At 50.5% G+C, this 16,964-nt stretch overlaps 1 protein-coding gene across 4 annotated transcripts in view; it reads left to right on the top strand.

Moving 5' to 3' along the window:
* The window catches only part of ST8SIA5 (ST8 alpha-N-acetyl-neuraminide alpha-2,8-sialyltransferase 5), a 119,990-nt gene extending 103,270 nt beyond the window's left edge, over nucleotides 1-16,720 (top strand). For all 4 annotated transcript variants that reach the window (XM_060170431.1, XM_060170429.1, XM_060170430.1 and 1 more), the window contains 5 exons: nucleotides 5,089-5,175; nucleotides 8,545-8,689; nucleotides 12,794-12,906; nucleotides 13,691-13,783; nucleotides 14,916-16,720. In XM_060170431.1, coding sequence (XP_060026414.1) covers nucleotides 5,089-5,175; nucleotides 8,545-8,689; nucleotides 12,794-12,906; nucleotides 13,691-13,783; nucleotides 14,916-15,384 — 907 coding nt within the window. In that variant the 3' untranslated portion in view covers nucleotides 15,385-16,720. The remainder of the gene's footprint in view (nucleotides 1-5,088; nucleotides 5,176-8,544; nucleotides 8,690-12,793; nucleotides 12,907-13,690; nucleotides 13,784-14,915) is intronic.
* Nucleotides 16,721-16,964: the final 244 nt, after the last annotated feature.

Genomic DNA, 16,964 nt, shown 5'->3' on the forward strand with positions numbered 1-16,964 from the left:
TTGAGTCCTTCTGTGTCTCCATGACCTAATTCTTCTCTTAATTTTTGGTTTGGTGGGGTTGATATTTTAGGTGAAAATCATTCACCCACAGAACGCTGGAGACCTTCTCCATCATCTTCTGGTATCCGGGGCTGTATGAGCACAGTACTAGTTGTTCCTTTGGAGGTGACCTGTTTTCTTCTGTCCGGAGTCTTTACAGATCATGACAGTTCTGGAATAGCCCGATGGCGGACCTCAGGATACACGCTCATGGAGACCTCTTAATCTGGAGCTCACTCCAAACCCTTGAACTTTCTCTTGGATTTCTTCATATTTCCTCCTCTCCAATTTGCTCCACTTCGTCTTTCCGGTACCTCTAAGGGTGGTATTCTTCTGGATTGCTCCTCGAATATCTTTTAATCTCATCTTTTCTATCTCTTTGCCCTTTGTTTCTATTTTCTGAGAAATTCCTTGACTTTACCTTCCAACTTTTCTAATGAATTTTCATTTTTCCCCAAGAGCTTTTTCTTTTTAGATTGTTCTCAGAGCAATCTAGTCTTTTTTTATCCCTCTTCTGGAATATTAGTCATGTCTTGGGTGAAAGGAGGCAAGTGGCTGGCTCAATCCTTCATCTTAGAGTAAAGGTGATCTGTGCCTTTGTAAAGCAACTTATAAAATTTTTTTATACATATTGCCTCGTTTGAGCTTTCTGACAACCTTTGAGATCAGCAGAGCAGAGGTTATATCTGTCTTACAGATAAAGCAGCTGAGTCTCAGAGAGATTAAATGACTTGTCTCAGGTCATATTGCCAGTTAGAGATGGAACCAGGATTCCAGGCTGGATATCCAGGCCCCGACCTTGATCCAGTGTGTGACAAGGACATTGGAGGCACAGAGGATGGGGCCTGGACACTGGTAACAGTTGAACTTGGGACCCTGGCCTGAAGTGTTGCCAAGGTTGTGTTTCTGGAGGGGTTAGAGGCATTGGCTGTTCAGGGTGCTGCCCTAGGGGCCTGTGGGTTGCAGGGAGTGAGGGAGGGCAGCAGTGGGTGAGCAAGGCTGCCGCTGTGTAATGGCACCTCTCCTCCAATGTCACATGAGCTAAATAAGCAAGAGTTGCTGTGGGGGGTTTGGGAAAGCTGGAAGGAAGGCATCAGGATGAGAGGAGGGACTCCTTCCAGCTCTTTAAAGCTGCCAGGCAGGTTCCTGCCCCAGGGCCTTTGCACTCACTCTTCTCTGCCTGTAATACTCTTTCCCCAGATGTTTGTGTGGCTCACTCATGCATCATTTCAGTTCTTTGTGCAAGGTTCCCCTCTTCAGGGAAGGCTTCCCTGATCAACCCATCTGAAATAGTCACTTTTCAACCCTGATTCATTTTTCTTTTTTTTTATTATTTCTTTTTTTCTAAATTGAAGTATAGCTGGTGTACTATATTATATAAGTTACAGGTGTACAGTATAGTGATACACAATTTTTAAAGGTTATACTCCATTTATAGTTATTATAAAATATTGGCTATATTCCCTGTGCTGTATGATATATCCTTAGAGCCTCTTGCTTCATTTCTCTTTTTTTTTTTTTTAAATGGATTAATTTGGTTTTTTGTTTGTTTTCTGGGCTGCACCGAGCGGCTTGTGGGATCTTAGTTCCCCAACGAGGGATTGAACCCGGGCCCTCAGTAATGAAAGCATGGAGTCCTAACCATTGGACAACCGGGGAAGTCCCTTGCTTCATTTTTCTTTGTAGCACTCACCACTCCCTAACATGACATTAAATATCTGGGTTTGTTTTTTTTCTGGTTGTGGTAAGAATACTTAACATGAGATCTACCCTCTTAAATTTGTAAGTGTCCAATACAGTATTGTCAACTGTAGGCATTAAGTTTTACAGCAAATCTCTAGAACTTATTGGTCTGAAACTTCATAACTGAAACTTCATAGCAACTCTTCATTTCTCCTTCCCCGAGCCCCTGGTATCTATCATTCTACTCTGTTTCTATAAGACTGACTATTTTAGATACCTCATACGAGTAGAAGCATGCAGTATTTGTCCTTCGGTGACTAGCTTATTTCACTTAGGATAATGTCCTCTAGATTCATCCAAGTTGTCACATATGGAAAGATTTCCATTTTTTTAAGGCTGCATAATATTTCATTGTGTGTATATAATACATTTTCTTTATCCATTCATTCATCAGTGAACATGTAGGTTGTTTCCATATCCTGGTTATTGTGAATAGTGCTGCAGTGCACATGGGGGTGCAAGTATTTCTTCAAGATTCTGATTTCAATTCCAGAAGTGGGATTGCTGGACCACATGATAGTTCTATGTTTAATTTTTTGAGGAATCTCCATACTGTGTTCCATTGCAGCCACACCATTTTACATTCCCACCAACAGTGTATGAGGGTTCCCTTTTCTCTATATCCTCGCCAATACTTGTCATCTTTTGTTTTTTTGATAATAGCCATTCTAACAGGTATGATGTAGTATCTCATTGTAGTTTTGATTTGCATTTCCCTGATGATTAGTGGTGTTGAGCACCTTTTCATGTACCCGTTGACCATTTGTATGTTTTCTTTGTAGAAATGTCTTTTCAAGTCTTTTGCCGTGTTTAACCTGATTTTAAAATCAGGTTATTTGTTTTTTTCCTATTGCTGTTATTTGTTTTTTTGCTATTGCATTGTAGGAGTTCCTATGTATTTTGGATGTTAACCCCTTATCAGATATATGGTTTGCAAATATTTTCTCCTGTTTGGTAGGGTTGTCTTTTTACTCTGCTGATTATTTCCTTTGCTGTGCAGAAGGTTTTTAGTTTGATGGAGTCCACTTGTCCATTTTTGCTTTTATTGCTTGTGCTTTTGGTGTCGTATCCCTGTATACTTGCTTCCCATTTGTGAGGTCTGTGTGGGCAGGGAGTTTTTTTGTTCACCACAGTATCTCCAGTTCCTGCCATATCGAGGAATTCAATAAATAGTTATAGAATTTATTTGAACTCAGACTTATTGATTCATTCATTAATTATTGATATACTCAACAAATATTTACCACTCATCTGCTATGTGCCTTAGCACTGGAGTCACAGTCAGGCATGATCCCCTGCCCCAGGGTATTTACTATTTAGTGGGAAGTATCAGGCATAGGTAATGACAGGTTATGGGTTTTACAGAAGGGGAAAGTCCAGGGGGCTGTGAGTCAGCATTGTCAAGACAGCTTAGTTTAACAGTAATGATAACTTACACCTGCAGGGCACTTTCCACGTGCCAGACACCATTCTTAGTCATTTATTGCATCGTCTTAGTTAGTAGTCTTAACAAATCTGGGTGGGTGAGCAATAATCTAGTGTTATGACCATTTTCTAGGCGAGAAAACTGAGGCTCAGAGCAGTCACATAGCCTGCCTGAGGTCCCATAGTTAGGAAGTGCCTAAACTGGGTCTGAGGCCCAACTCCCCTTCTGGTTCCAAAATCTATGTACTTAGTCACTATCCTGTATGACTTTTCCTGCAATCATTCCTCCCAGCACCAGTCATATACTCTCTCTGTAGGTGAGGCTTGCCTAGTTTGGGAACAACTGTTTCCCCCTCCAGTTAAACACAGGGGGACACAACTCTGCAGAATGAACCTGTTTTTTTACTTTACAGTTAAGTATTTGCCTTTTTTTGAAATCATGCACCTTTTTTGGAAGCTGATGAAAGCTTCAGATTTTCCCTAAGATGTGCACATGGGTAGACAGACAGGGGATTTTGCCTATAATTCAGAGGGTTCATAGGTTTCCTTAAGACCTTTGGTGGACCTCAAAGTAAGAACCACAATTAATGGTAGTTTTTTGATAACACTCAGCTCCTGGGGGCTTGTCACTTTCCCATTCATGACCAAACCAGAATGACCTTTAAAGGGCTCCCCTTGCATCAGTGTCCAAGACAAGCCAGCATCTGAACCGGGCCACAGCCAGGTAACCCTGGACAACTGTATAATGCCTAACTGTGGGATGGGGAATGTGGGAGGTCAGGAGACAAAAGTCATGGCTCTGCCTTTAAGGAAATTATGGTCTGTCCAGCATCTCCCAGCATTCCTGAGAACTCCAGTCAGTGGCACCGCTCAATGGGAAAAGGGTTCCATGATCCAATTCTTTTTGCTGGTTTCAGTCAAAGGAAGAATCCTACATGATTTAGACATTCCCTTTCCAGGGAGTGCTTTGGGATGTCACAATGCTGAGATGTCTAAACCCAACTGGCATAAAGCTTTGCAGATGGTGGTTCAGACAAAAGGCTTCTCACCTCTCCTTCTCTGTTGCTGGAAATTGTGATCTGCCCTTGAGAAAAGAGAAAGAGAAGGGCATTGTGCCTTTGCAATGAGCCCTACTCTGTGCTGAGCACAGTGTGGGGTGATCTACAGACCTTAGGGAAGTGGTCTTACACCCTCCATAGACAGATGTTCCTGGGAGAACTGTGAAGGCCCTTGGGGGTGGGCACGTGAGGAAGGTGTTTTAAAATGTGCCGGGATTTGTTTTGATCACATATAGTAAGACACACAGACATGCAAAAGGCTAATGTGAAGGAAGACGTTCTTATGCTCACAGATTCCTAGAGACAGGAGGCATGGCACACCATGCAGGGACACATGGGGAAGCACCAGGGTTGGTCAGGAGGCAAAGGGATGAGGGGAAAGCAGAGGTGAGACCCTTTATTGTGGTTTTCGTGGAAAGGAATGGACAAGTCAGGATAAAAAGGTTCACGACTGGCTAGTTTGAATAATTTCAGTGGGCTTTGGGGCATAAGGACTGCCCCTGGTTGTCTGATCCTTAGCTCTGGGCTGATGAGGGCAGGGACTAGTGGCTCTGTTCATAAAGGAGGTGATTGAAGGTGTGGGCTCTGGACTAGCTGAGGTGTGTATGGAAGGCATGCTTGCAGGAGAGTGGTTTGCTATCTCTAGGAATTCACAAGTCCCCAGATGTCAGAGAATCAAGAGTATAGCAAATTAGAAAATACAGTTAACACAAGGGACCAGCCCGGGATTTGGCATAAGGGGGAAGAGGAAGGGAGCATGTCTGGGGATGATGACATTGTTCAGCCTGGCCCTTTCATGCACTCTCTGTCCTCCACTCCCAAGGGTGAAGCAGTTGGAGCTGTTCGACAGGTGGAAGAGCCTCCAGATGTGCAAATGGGCGATGAACATCTCTGAAGCCAACCAGTTCAAGTATCTATGACTCGTCCGTGCTCCCCAGCCCTTCTGTTCATACGGTCCTCCCAGGCACCTCTTCAGAGCTCCCTCGTCCTGCAAGGCCAGCCCCCAGGGACATCTTCCCCAGAGCTGGCTCTGATTGGGCTTTGGAATCTGGGAGCGGGGAGGTTCTGACTCAGCACACAGGCTGAGGCTGGCATCTTGCTGAGTGTTGTCCACATGTCCCTGCCCTTAGTCCTAGCAGCAGCCCTGTGTGGTCAGTGCTGTTGTCTCCAGTACAGCCCCTGACTGTGAGGTGAGGTGCTTGAGGTCTCCAGGAGGCCCGTGCGTTCAGGTACATTAAGCATCTTCCATGGCCTCACCCCGTTCCCCACCCTGCTCCTCGGGCAGCTGCTCTAACTTAGCAGTCCTCTCCTTCTCAGAGCGCTTGGGCTTCTACAGCCTAGACCAGCCACTTGAGCCCTGCTGTAGCTTATTCCCTAACTGCTCTCTAACCGAAACTGACAGGTTATAAGCTCCCAGGAGGCAAGAGCTGTATCTTAATGTTCTCCTGTCTTTGAGAGCCTAGCAGATGTCCAGACAGTCTCTGTGATTAGTGGTGAGCTATAGGGGCCTCTCCACTCTAAAATTCTAGGAGTTAATGGTATGTTTTTAGTGCAGGGTAGACCTTATTGAATGGAATTGACAGAATCCTGGGAATGTGTGTATAAATTGGATTTTAGCAACTCAGGCTGTAGTTTGAATGTGCTGAAGAGCCATCTGCATGAAGGAATCCTACACGGGAAGCTGTGAAAAGCAAATAACACTAAGTATTTTGTATTTTCTGTATAAGTCATTTGTTCCAGTTTGTTGCAATTCTGGGCCAAGTTGAGAGGCAGTTTTAAGTGGCACGTTTTAGGAACGTGCTGCAGGTGCCAGCAACCCCCAACCAGATGCCTCTAGGAGGCGGCAGAAACCCAGCTAAGGCCCGGCAGTAGTTTGCAGAGACCCACGTACCATAGACTAGAATGTGGGCAACGCGTCCGAGGTCTGTGCTGTAAACACAGCCCCAATTCCGCCCTTAGAGCGAAGCGATACTGAGGGTGGTGCGTGACGGGGAGGCCCAAGCACACTGAGGGCACACTGAAATCGAACTCAGCGTGGACAAGGTCAGTGAGATGCCAGAGGATGTTGTCCAGAAGCCTCGCCAGTGGGATTCACATACCTAAGGAAATAATGTAGCAACGGGAAAATGATGTGGCAAGAGAAAAACCAGGATCCGCGGGGGAGCCTTTGGCAGGGATCAGCCAGCACGATCCGGGGAGAGGCTCTGGGGGAGCTGAGACCTTTCTGGCGGTGGGGGAAAGAGAAGCGACATCCAGTCTTGCTATGCTCTGAATGGGAAAAGCTTCAAGGCCAGTTGGTCGTCCCCCTTTGCTCTCATCACAAGCTCATTGAATGATGATGAGACTCTTAATTTAGGTGCAAGAACATGGTGCAGTGAAGTGGGGTGGGATGCGGGAGTATGCTAGAACACAGGCATGAGCATTCCAGTGACAGGAGTACTGTAACAGAGGCCCTCCCCCGCCCTGCTGCTTACAAATGGACACTCTGGCATTCTGGTTTATATATCAGTCACTCGTGAGCTTGGTTAGTTTGTCAGTCTCCCTCACTTGGGTACTCGCCAGTGGGCTGACAAAATGGCGTTTCTGGACCAGCCAGATGCTGGTTTGTAATGCTGACCTATGGCTCCTGCCTGGCCAGGCCTCTGGCCTTGCCCCTGGGAAGCCTCAGTCACATTTTAAAACCCAACCCTCCCCAGCAGAGACCGCTCTCTATGGCCAGCAGCCAACTGAGCTCCCCAGTGAAGTCCCTGCAAGAGATAAAGTCACAAAAAACAATGGGTGCAGCCTTCCTGGCCTTGGCAATCTGGAGTCACAGGATTACAGAGGGTCAGAAGAGCCAGCCCTGCGTTCTACAGTTGAGAAAACGGAGGCTCAGAGAGGGGAAGAGACCCGCCCGAAGCCCCACAGCTGGTGGGGGCAGAGCAGAAACTAGAAGCCCGGCCTCCTGACACCAGGTTGGCGGCTCAAGTTTCCATGCCACACCTTCGGTGTGGGTTTTCCAGAAAGCTCGTCCTCAACTTTAGTTAGTGGTCGTCATCCAGACTCCATGGGGATGGCGTTCCGTTCCTCCCAGGGCTGCCCAGAGGCTGGATGTAACTGTGCCCAGAGCCAGTGTTGGGGGCCGAAGGCCAGTGTGTACTGGCCCCCTGCTGCTGTTTGTGGAGAAAGTGGGTCCTCGTGGGCTCACAGCCCCCTGTGAGAGGGTGGCATTTTGCATCCTTTGTCAAATCCAAGCCCCTCTGCAGCCAGGGTGGGGCTTTGGGTCCCCAGGATAGGGGAGCAGCGTGTGCCTAGGATCTGACCCCATCACCAAGCCTTGCAGGCACCCTGGGAGAATACATTGCCGGGCAGAACACCAGCTGCAGAGAAGAGGAAATCGGGATTCTCTGGCCTGGCTAGCTCCCAAGCCTGCCTCACAGCCCCACTCTCCCTTGAAGGCTGTCTTTTTAAGCCTGCTTGCATCGTCTGAGCTCTAACCTTTCTGTAGCTCATGTTCGAGTGTTTTTGTCAGTGAAAACCACAGTGATTTTTTTTTTAAATAATGAACTCCTTAAAACTTCTGGAAGCCAGGATGCACTTTCTGCAGGCAGTCATCCAGTATCAACCCACCACCCCAATTTCTGACCCTCCCCTGTTCCTAAGACAGTTTGTAAATCACTGAAATGGCACATTTCTGTTGACTGTGTATGTCTTGCTTTTTGACCCCATCAGACAGGGTTAGCCTTGTCTAGAGTCAGATATGGGGGCCAAAAACCAAGGAAGAGCTCTTCTGCCTGTGTTTTCCTTTAGAGCTGGATGAAGAAGCATTTCTGAGAAGTAGTAGAAGGCTTAGCGGCTCTTGTGAAATCTCATGTGGGGAATGCTTCAGCCCGCAGTTGGCAGGACTTTGGTAGTTGACCCCCACGTGTCTGACGTTGTGCAGGATCCAGAGAGGCAGGGTCCCTGCCACGCAGGGGCTTTCGTTCAAGCGGAGAGGGAGTTGACAGATGATGAAGCGAGGGATGCCCAGTCTGTGCTCTGGGCCTTTTTAGGCCAATGCGGCCAGTGGGGACAGGGCAGCTGGGAGCTCACAGAGGGAGACCAGGCTGGACCCTGAAAGGCTTGGGCATTGGGAGGAGTATTGAAGCAGAGGTGCGGGGGCAGGGGCAGGGGTGGGTGGGAAAGTATGGCGCTCCCTGGCCTCCCCAAGGGACCTCAGTTCCATGACCCCTCTGTTCTCTGAGAGGCTCTGCTCTGCCCTGTGTCACTGGTCTCTCTCTGTCTATCTCCTGCCCGGCAGGTCCACTCTGTCCAGGTGCTGCAATGCCCCCTCCTTCCTCTTCACCACCCAGAAGAACACGCCCCTGGGGACGAAACTCAAGTATGAGGTGGACACCAGCGGCATCTACCACATCAACCGGGAGATCTTCCACATGTTTCCCAAGGTGCTGCTTTGGGCAGGGCGGTCCGGGTGGGACAATGGAGCTGACCCAGTAGGGCCCTCTGTGGCCATGCCCGTGTGGCGTGGCATCACTCAGCTGTGCCCTGCACCCAGCTGTCCTGGTCCTGGCTTGCCATTCTCGTAGGCTCAGTAGACCGTCCTCCGGGGTTCCTGGGGGTTCTGTCGGAGCACAAAGAATGCCAACTGGCTGTTATTTGAATGACTGTTGGCAAGAAAGTGGTTGTGAAGTTTTGGTTATTGCCTTGCTTGCAGAGAACATCCCGAAGCTATCTGGGAGCGGGATTAAGCATTTGTCCCCAATCCGAGGGAGGCACAAGAGCAAAAATGTACATGCAGGGACTTCCCTGGTGGTGCAGAGCTTAAGAATCCACCTGCCAATGCAGGGGACACGGGTTCGAGCCCTGGTCCGGGAAGATCCCACATGCCGTGGAGCAACTAAGCCCGTGCGCCACAGCTACTGAGCCTGTGCTCTAGAGCCCAGGAGCCACAACTACTGAGCCCGCTCGCCTAGAGCCCGTGCTCCGCCACAAGAGAAGCCACTGCAATGAGAAGCCCGTGCACCACAACGAAGAGTAGCCCCTGCTCACCACAACTAAAGAAAGCCCGCGCACAGCAACAAAGACCCAACACAGCCAAAAATAAATAATAAATTAATTAATAATTTTAAAAAAATGTACATGCAAAAGTTGTGTGCGCAAGAAAGCGCAAACCATACAAAGTAAAGCGCTGAAAGGTTGATCTCGTATTGGCTGACCTTGGGCAGTCCTTTTTGTCTTTCAAGCCTCCACTCTCACTGTCTGTAACACTGGGGTTTGGACTAGGAATAGGTTTGGCTGCTTAGAACAGAAAATCCAAAATATCAGAGACTTAAACAAGAGAGACGTTTATTATTATTTTTTCCTTCACCTATGAGAAGCCTGGAGGGAGGCTGTTCATTCAGGGCCAGCACGAGGCTCCTTGGCCAGGGGACCACTGAATGAGTGGCCCACGTGAGCAAAGTGCTCAGATCACAGAACCCAGGCGCAGGCAGGCGCTTCTGGCCTAGTCGTTGCACCAGACCCTTGGAGAAGGGACCCTGGAGCCTGTATGTTCAGCAGATGAGGATGGTTACCACCTGAAGAGGAAGGTTCCATGCAAGGTGATTATAGGCACCCCCTGGAGAGTGCCAGCCCAGGGCAGGGTTTAGTGGGTCCAGTTTGTAGATCTGCTGGCGTTCTAGCAAACTAGGGGGTGGGGCGGGTTCAGTTCTTGCTGGATGAAATGTGCGGGGCTGGGCTGCCCTGCTCCAGGGAGTGCGAATGAAGCAAAGCCCAGGGGTTCCCTGCATTCTTTTTTATTTATTTAAATATCTTTATTGGAGTCTAATTACTTCTTGCTCTGAGCACCAGAGTGCACTTGTATGACTGGGCCTGGGGGGGAGGGGAGCAATGGGGAGGAGCTGGAGGTGGACGGGTGTCAAACATACCCTCCCACAGCAGCGCTGGAGGACGATGGGGTGTGAGTCGTCTTTACGAGGTGGGTCTTTCAAGGCCTGGAACGGGAGACTGGTGACAGCAGGTGAACTTGCAGGTAATGCCAGTGGGTGACACACAGCTCGGGTATAACATATGGATGCAAGGAGGGCCATGGGGATGGGCCACTGAGGCCCAGGGAAGTGGAACAGGGGTTGCCAAACGCGCAGGCCATATGGTCTCTGTCACAGCTACTCACCTTTATCGTTCTAGCATGAAGCAGCCACAGACACGAGTAAGCAACAGAGTGTGGCTGGATCCCAATAACGCTTTAGTTCCCATTAGACATTGAAATTTGAATTTTATATGTTTTACACATCACAAAGTATTCTTTTTCCCACCCTTGAAAAAATATAAAATCTATTCTTAGCTTGCTGGCTGTACAGAAATAGGCGGAGGGTCAGATGTGGCCCACAGGCCGTAATTTACCACCCCCGAATTAGAGCATGTGATGTAGAAGTATTTCCCAAACTTCCCTAAGGTGAGTTTTTTGGGGGGGCGTTGAAAAATATGCAGCTTCTTGGGCTCCTACCCTGACCCTGAAGATTCTGATTCTGTGGTTCTGGGATGGAGCTAAGAATGTGTATTTTCAGAAAGTACCCAGGTAGTTTTTGATTTACAGAAGTGTGAGAAACACTGACATAGAACATAAAAAGCCCTTGATGATCTCTCCAAAAAAGACTTTGTTTTTATTCTTTCTCTGGTCAAAGTCAAACAGTGCAGTTCCCCCCACTGGCCATGAGACGCCCTTGTTTTCCCTGTCCCGGTTCCCGGAGCCTGGCCCTCCAGGGAAAATGTGCCATGAGGAAGGACAGTCTCCCACAGACAGGTGCAGCATCTCCTTTGGATTTAGCCTAATTGCTGATGATCCCATTGTACTGGGATTTTCCGTGACACTTGTCTGGCACTTGGTTCCAACGTAAGCCCCAGGTGCTGACCAGGGCCACTGTCACGCAGGGCTGGCCAGCTGGTGTGAGATAGGAGGAAAGCTGCCCGGCAGCCTCTGCGTGACAGAGGTGGCGGGTAACTTCAGGGCCATCCCATAATAACCACCTGGTCCCCTTGCAGAGACACCTCTGTGCCAAGCACTGCAGTGGGTAAGCTTTTCATCTACTCCAGTGGTTCTCAACGTGGGGGGCAGGGAGGTGGAGACATTTGGCAACGTCTGGAGATGCTCTTGCTTGTCATGACGGCGGGGGGGGTGCTCCTGGCATCTAGTGGGAAGAGGCCAGAGATGCCGCTACGCATTCTACACTGCACAGCCAGCCCCGCCACAAGGAATGAGCTGCTCCAAAGTATCAGTAGTGCCAAGTTGAGAAGCTCTGCTTTACATCATCTCAAATGTAGAGTCACAGGAGATACACGTTACTATTCTTATTTTACAAATTACAAAGTTTAATTTGTAATAAGCTTTACAAAATTTACAAAACCAAGTCACCAAGGGCTCAAAACACTTGTCCGTGGTTTCCTCACCTCATTGTGGGGCAAAACCAGGATTGAACTGGGTCCGTTGACTAGGGTGCCCAATCCTGGTTTGACCAAATATAAGTCCTGCATCCCAAGCAAAGTGCCCTAGTCCTGGGCCAGCTGGGATGGTTGGTCACCCTACCCTGGACTCCAGGTCTACACTCGTGCCCTGAGCCTGCCTGGTCCCACCTGCCTCAGGATGCCCACGAGGCCTAGAATGGGGACGTGGCCTAGAACCAGGTCTCCTAATCAGGCCAGTATTTGCTTTTTCCTGCCTACTTGCCTGTGGTCCCCTGGAAAGCATGCCCAGGGAGTCTCTGTGGGCAGCCAGCGCCCAGACCAAGGTAACTCCACCAGCCGAGGTATGACCAGGTTGGAGTGCTGGGGGATGCTCCCTCCCAATGCCCCCGTGGCTGTCATCATTACTAGAGTGAGTCCTGGGCTCTCTGTGCTCAACGCTTTTTCTTGACAGAGATCCCAGTGTCCCTGCCTCTCACTGCTCCCCTGGTGTGGCATTGCTTGCCCACCCCTCGTCAGTTGTCTCTGCTGCTACCAAGTCCTGGCATCTGTCCCAGTCTATATGACCTTTCTATCCCAGGCCTGTGCCCTCCCCATGGAGCAGAGGGAGGGTCTGTACCTTACCCTGAGCTGAAAGGGGTGAGGACTAGGTTTAGGGCCCTGGTCCCTGGTGGCTCTGCCACATCTCTGCTGCTGTCATCTCCCAGAAGGTCTGCATTAACCATTAAAATATGTGGATTAGAAGTAAAAGAAGCTGGGATTCCATTGGGAAAACCAAAGGCAAGCAGGGTTAGCCATAACTCGTACTCTCGTCTTTCTGGAAACCGGAGGCATCCCAGGGCTTATAGAAAAAGGCTGTGGAGATCTGGCTTCCAGTTCTGGCTCATTCCTAATTGCCCGTGGAACTGAGAACGAAGCTTTTGACCTCTCTTTTCATCTGCAAAGTGGGATAACCACTTTTCTCCCACATTTACTACAAGGCTGTCTTGTGAGGCTACGAGGAGTGGAGGTGGACGTGGGCGCAGAGGTGAGAGCACCAGATGAAGGCAGGGGGGGCATCGCCTCTGACAGCTGTGCCCCTGTCTCCCCAGGACATGCCGTACTACCGGTCCCAATTTAAGAAATGTGCCGTGGTGGGCAATGGGGGCATCCTAAAGAACAGCCGCTGCGGGAGGGAGATCAACAGCGCCGACTTTGTCTTCCGGTAAGAATTGCCCCGGGTCTGCACCTGCCACTTCTACCCCCATGGCCCTCCCCCTCCGTGCCTGCCCCCTTTCTGGTTCCCCAGCCTGCTAGTGCTGCCATTTACGTGATTACTCCCCACTCCCCACCCCTGCAGACCTCATGCTCTGGGTTGTCCCTTCCCCCTTTAGCTCTGTCCCTTGCAAGGGGTTGAATCTCTCAGGTCCTCAGTCTCCACATCTGCAGAATGGGAGCAAATGGCATAATAGATGTGAAGACACTGAGGACTCCCAGGGGTCATGCAGATCTGTTGGTGAGGTCGCCTGGGCAGCCACCTCTCTGGCTGGGTTCCACTCTTCTGGAAGCACCGCTTGGAACCAGGGTAGTCTTGTGGCTGACACCAATGTGAGCTTCACCCTGGCCTTACCTAAGCTAGACACTTGTCCTTGTATTTCTTCTTCCTTATGTAGAAGCCCTTCTTATCTCTTTGGGGACCCTCTCTTACCTCTTTAGCCTGGGTGAAGAAGATAGGTTGAAAATGAGAGTTTAAAGCAAAGAGACTTGGGTTGAGGCTGCAGTGGGATCTCATGGGTCGTGTATCTACAACCATTGGGTCACCCAGGGTTGGTGAGGGAAGGGGTTGAACTTGCCCTTCCATGCCCAGGCACGAAGATTCCACCCAGCTGGTTTCCTCTGTGTCCCTCTGCCCACATGATCACCAGCCCTTTCTTCGCCACACCCCAGCTCCCCAGCTCTATCTAGAATGACATACCACATGCAGTCGGGCTGCCTTATCTCTTCTGCAGGTGCAACCTACCCCCCATCTCGGAGAAGTACACCATGGATGTAGGGGTGAAGACAGATGTGGTCACGGTGAACCCCAGCATCATCACAGAGAGGTCAGTGGCCCTCTTTCTAAACTTGTGCTGTCCAATATGATAGCCATTCATCATGTGTGGCCACTGGGCACGATCCAGTTGAGATGTGCCGTCTGTAAGTGCAACACACACACTTGATTTAAAAGCTTAATATGAAAAAGAGGATGGGCCGTGCCTTATTACATTTTTATATTGATTACATATTAAAATGATAGTATTCGGGGTATATCAGGTTAAATAAAATCTATTGTAAAAATTAATTTCACCTACTTCTTTCTACTTCTCTAAATGTGCTTCCTAGAACATTTAAAATTACATTTGTGGCCTGCATTATATTTCTTTTGGACAGCACTGGTCTAGACTCTCTTTCCCTAGAGATGGGCCAGAGAGCTTTCCAGTGTGTGACGGGGGCAGGCAGCTCCCTACACAGTGTGTCCGCCGGCAGTGGGGAGAAGCCTCATGCAAAGACCTCAACCCCCGCTCCTGACTCCCCTCCTGGGGTCTGTCTGGGAGGCCTGGGGGAGGGGCTGATGGGGTTAAAACTCCAACTGGGGCATAGTCACACCTCCAGGTCAGATGAAGGGTAAGAGGAGGGGGAGTTGTTAAACCCGGTCAGATGCCCGGGCACATTTACAAGGAGTCAGCTGAGTGAGGGGGCATTCAGAGAGGTGCGCAGTGAGCCAGCTGGGAGGGCTGTTCGGTGTAAAGAGAAAGGCGAGCGAGGGGAGGAAGGGCTCAGAGGACAGGCAGCTGGTTTGGTGTTCTTCACTGGGGGAAGGCAGTGACAGGTGAGTCCTTGGGGAAGGCAGGACAGGTGAGTCCTGAGGGCTCTAGGGAAAGCCTCCACTCCCTCGCCCCTTCCCCTCTGAGCCTGCCCCGGGCACCCTCAGCCGTATGGGTTAAGTATTACCCTTCCCCTGCAACCACACACTAGATATTTGTCCCTTTGGGTCCAGATTGCCCTCTCCGGCACTCACTTACAAAAATATAGCCGTCCCGGAGGAAGGTGGACATTCATTTGCTAAGTGACTGAGACGAAAGAAGGGGGGGGTGGCCTTGAGGGGCTCCTACGTTCTTTGAAAAGACCCCAGGGTGCAGGGGTGGGGCAAACGGAGGGTTCCCGGGGCCCCGTCTCACCCTGCGCCCCCGCCAGGTTCCACAAGCTGGAGAAGTGGCGGCGGCCCTTCTACCGGGTGCTGCAGGTGTACGAGAACGCGTCCGTGCTGCTGCCTGCATTCTACAACACGCGCAACACCGACGTGTCCATCCGCGTCAAGTACGTGCTGGACGACTTCGAGTCGCCGCAGGCCGTGTACTACTTCCACCCACAGTACCTGGTCAACGTGTCGCGCTACTGGCTTAGCCTCGGGGTGCGCGCCAAGCGCATCAGCACCGGCCTCATCCTGGTCACGGCGGCGCTGGAACTGTGCGAGGAGGTGCACCTGTTCGGCTTCTGGGCCTTCCCCATGAACCCCTCGGGCCTCTACATCACCCACCACTACTATGACAACGTCAAGCCCCGCCCGGGCTTCCACGCCATGCCCTCCGAGATCTTCAACTTCCTGCACCTGCACAGCCGCGGCATCCTGCGCGTGCACACGGGCACCTGCAACTGCTGCTGAGGGCGGCGCAGGCTGCCCGCCAGCCCGGCACACGGAACCTCGCTCCTCCTCGCCCGCCCACCCGCAGGGCAGGGCGAAGGCCTGGCGCTGAGGCTGGCACGCCCTCGGACGCTCGGCTTCGGGCTTGTGTCCTGTGGGCTGGGAGGCTGGGCTGGGGGCCAGGCGGAGTCAGCTCCATGCCGAGCGCCCCCCACCTGCGCATGGGTAGCGCACTGCTGGGCCACAGCTCAAGGTCGCGGCCCTGGGGATTGCGAGTGAATCAAGCACATTTCCACTCAGTTTTAGCAACCAAGAGAGCACAAACTGTATGGCCTCTTTGCAGCTAGAGGAAGGCCCCAGCGGGAACGGAAAAGAGGGAGACAGGACGTATGAGCATGGTTAAGATTTAACTCAGGATTTTGGGTTCCTGAGCCTTATACCCAGGCCTCAGCCCTGAATTGTTGTAGAGAACCTCAGAGCTTAGAGGCCAACCCAGCGGCCAGACCTTCCTGTGGGGACAGTGGCTCAGAGAGGTCCAGAGATTACCAACCAAGGTTCCACCAACCAAGTCCATCAAGCGGCACTGTGAGATCTGATGCAAGGCCTGTGTGTTCCGATCTTCGCCGAGACACCGTCAGCCAAGGAGAGCCACACCCTTCAAACGCATCCGCAGGCACACACATAAGTCTTGGTGCCTCCGAGTTCAATCCTGCATTTGATCTTCTGATGAGAAGGAAATAAACCAGACCAGCCATTTGCACTAAGTTTTCCAAGCCAATGTTACCGACTCAATAAGTGCTTAGCGACTTGCTTCCTCTTCTGTCTCCCTATCTTCAGCTCTGTTTTAACCAGGAGTTATTTATAAGATCCATCCCTCTGTGTGTTCCTGAATACCGCACAATCCTGCTGTATAATGTTCCTGAATTGGAACCGTAAGGCTCCAGACTGGAAAACGCTGACATGTGACTGGTGAGCTTAGCGATGGAAGTGAGCCATGGTCTCTGACACCAGCATCACTGAGGTTCTACTGTAAAGGCGGGACTTCCCACAGCACTCAGCCTGGTGGCCTTCACACGCACGGACCCACAGGGCCTCTGCTTTGGGAAGTCAGCTGTACCTAGGCTAAAAGGGGTTCACATGTCATTTCACATCCCTTTGCTTCCCCCGTGGTGTTTTGCCTTAGAATTTTGCGTGGTATGAATTGCCTTAGAATTTAGCTTTGTGGAATCGTAGAGTATTAGTTCTGAAAGACCTTCAGCTCCCTCCCTCCTCCCTCCTTCCCTCCCCCCTCCCTTCTTTGCTCTCACCCTTCTTCCCTTCCTCCTTTCTCCCCTCCTTCCCATAAATATTTCCAGAAGCCTATTCTGCTTTGGTTTGGGGTTGGGCTTGGGAAGACAAGGTGACACATAAAGGCAGTATCTCTGTCTTCTAGGAGTGGAGGGCAGACCATAGGCAAATTCTGGCCCCGCCCACTGGGTGTTCAGAGGGGGAGGGACTGTGAGAGCACAGCAGGGAACGGGACCTTTCATCTGATCACCTCATTTTACAGGCAGAGCAATAGGCCCAGCTGGTGAGAGACAGGTGGGCACAGGCCTTGTCCC

Source organism: Lagenorhynchus albirostris, chromosome 14 (assembly GCF_949774975.1).
Source record: "Lagenorhynchus albirostris chromosome 14, mLagAlb1.1, whole genome shotgun sequence".
Taxonomy (NCBI): Eukaryota; Metazoa; Chordata; class Mammalia; order Artiodactyla; family Delphinidae; genus Lagenorhynchus; species Lagenorhynchus albirostris.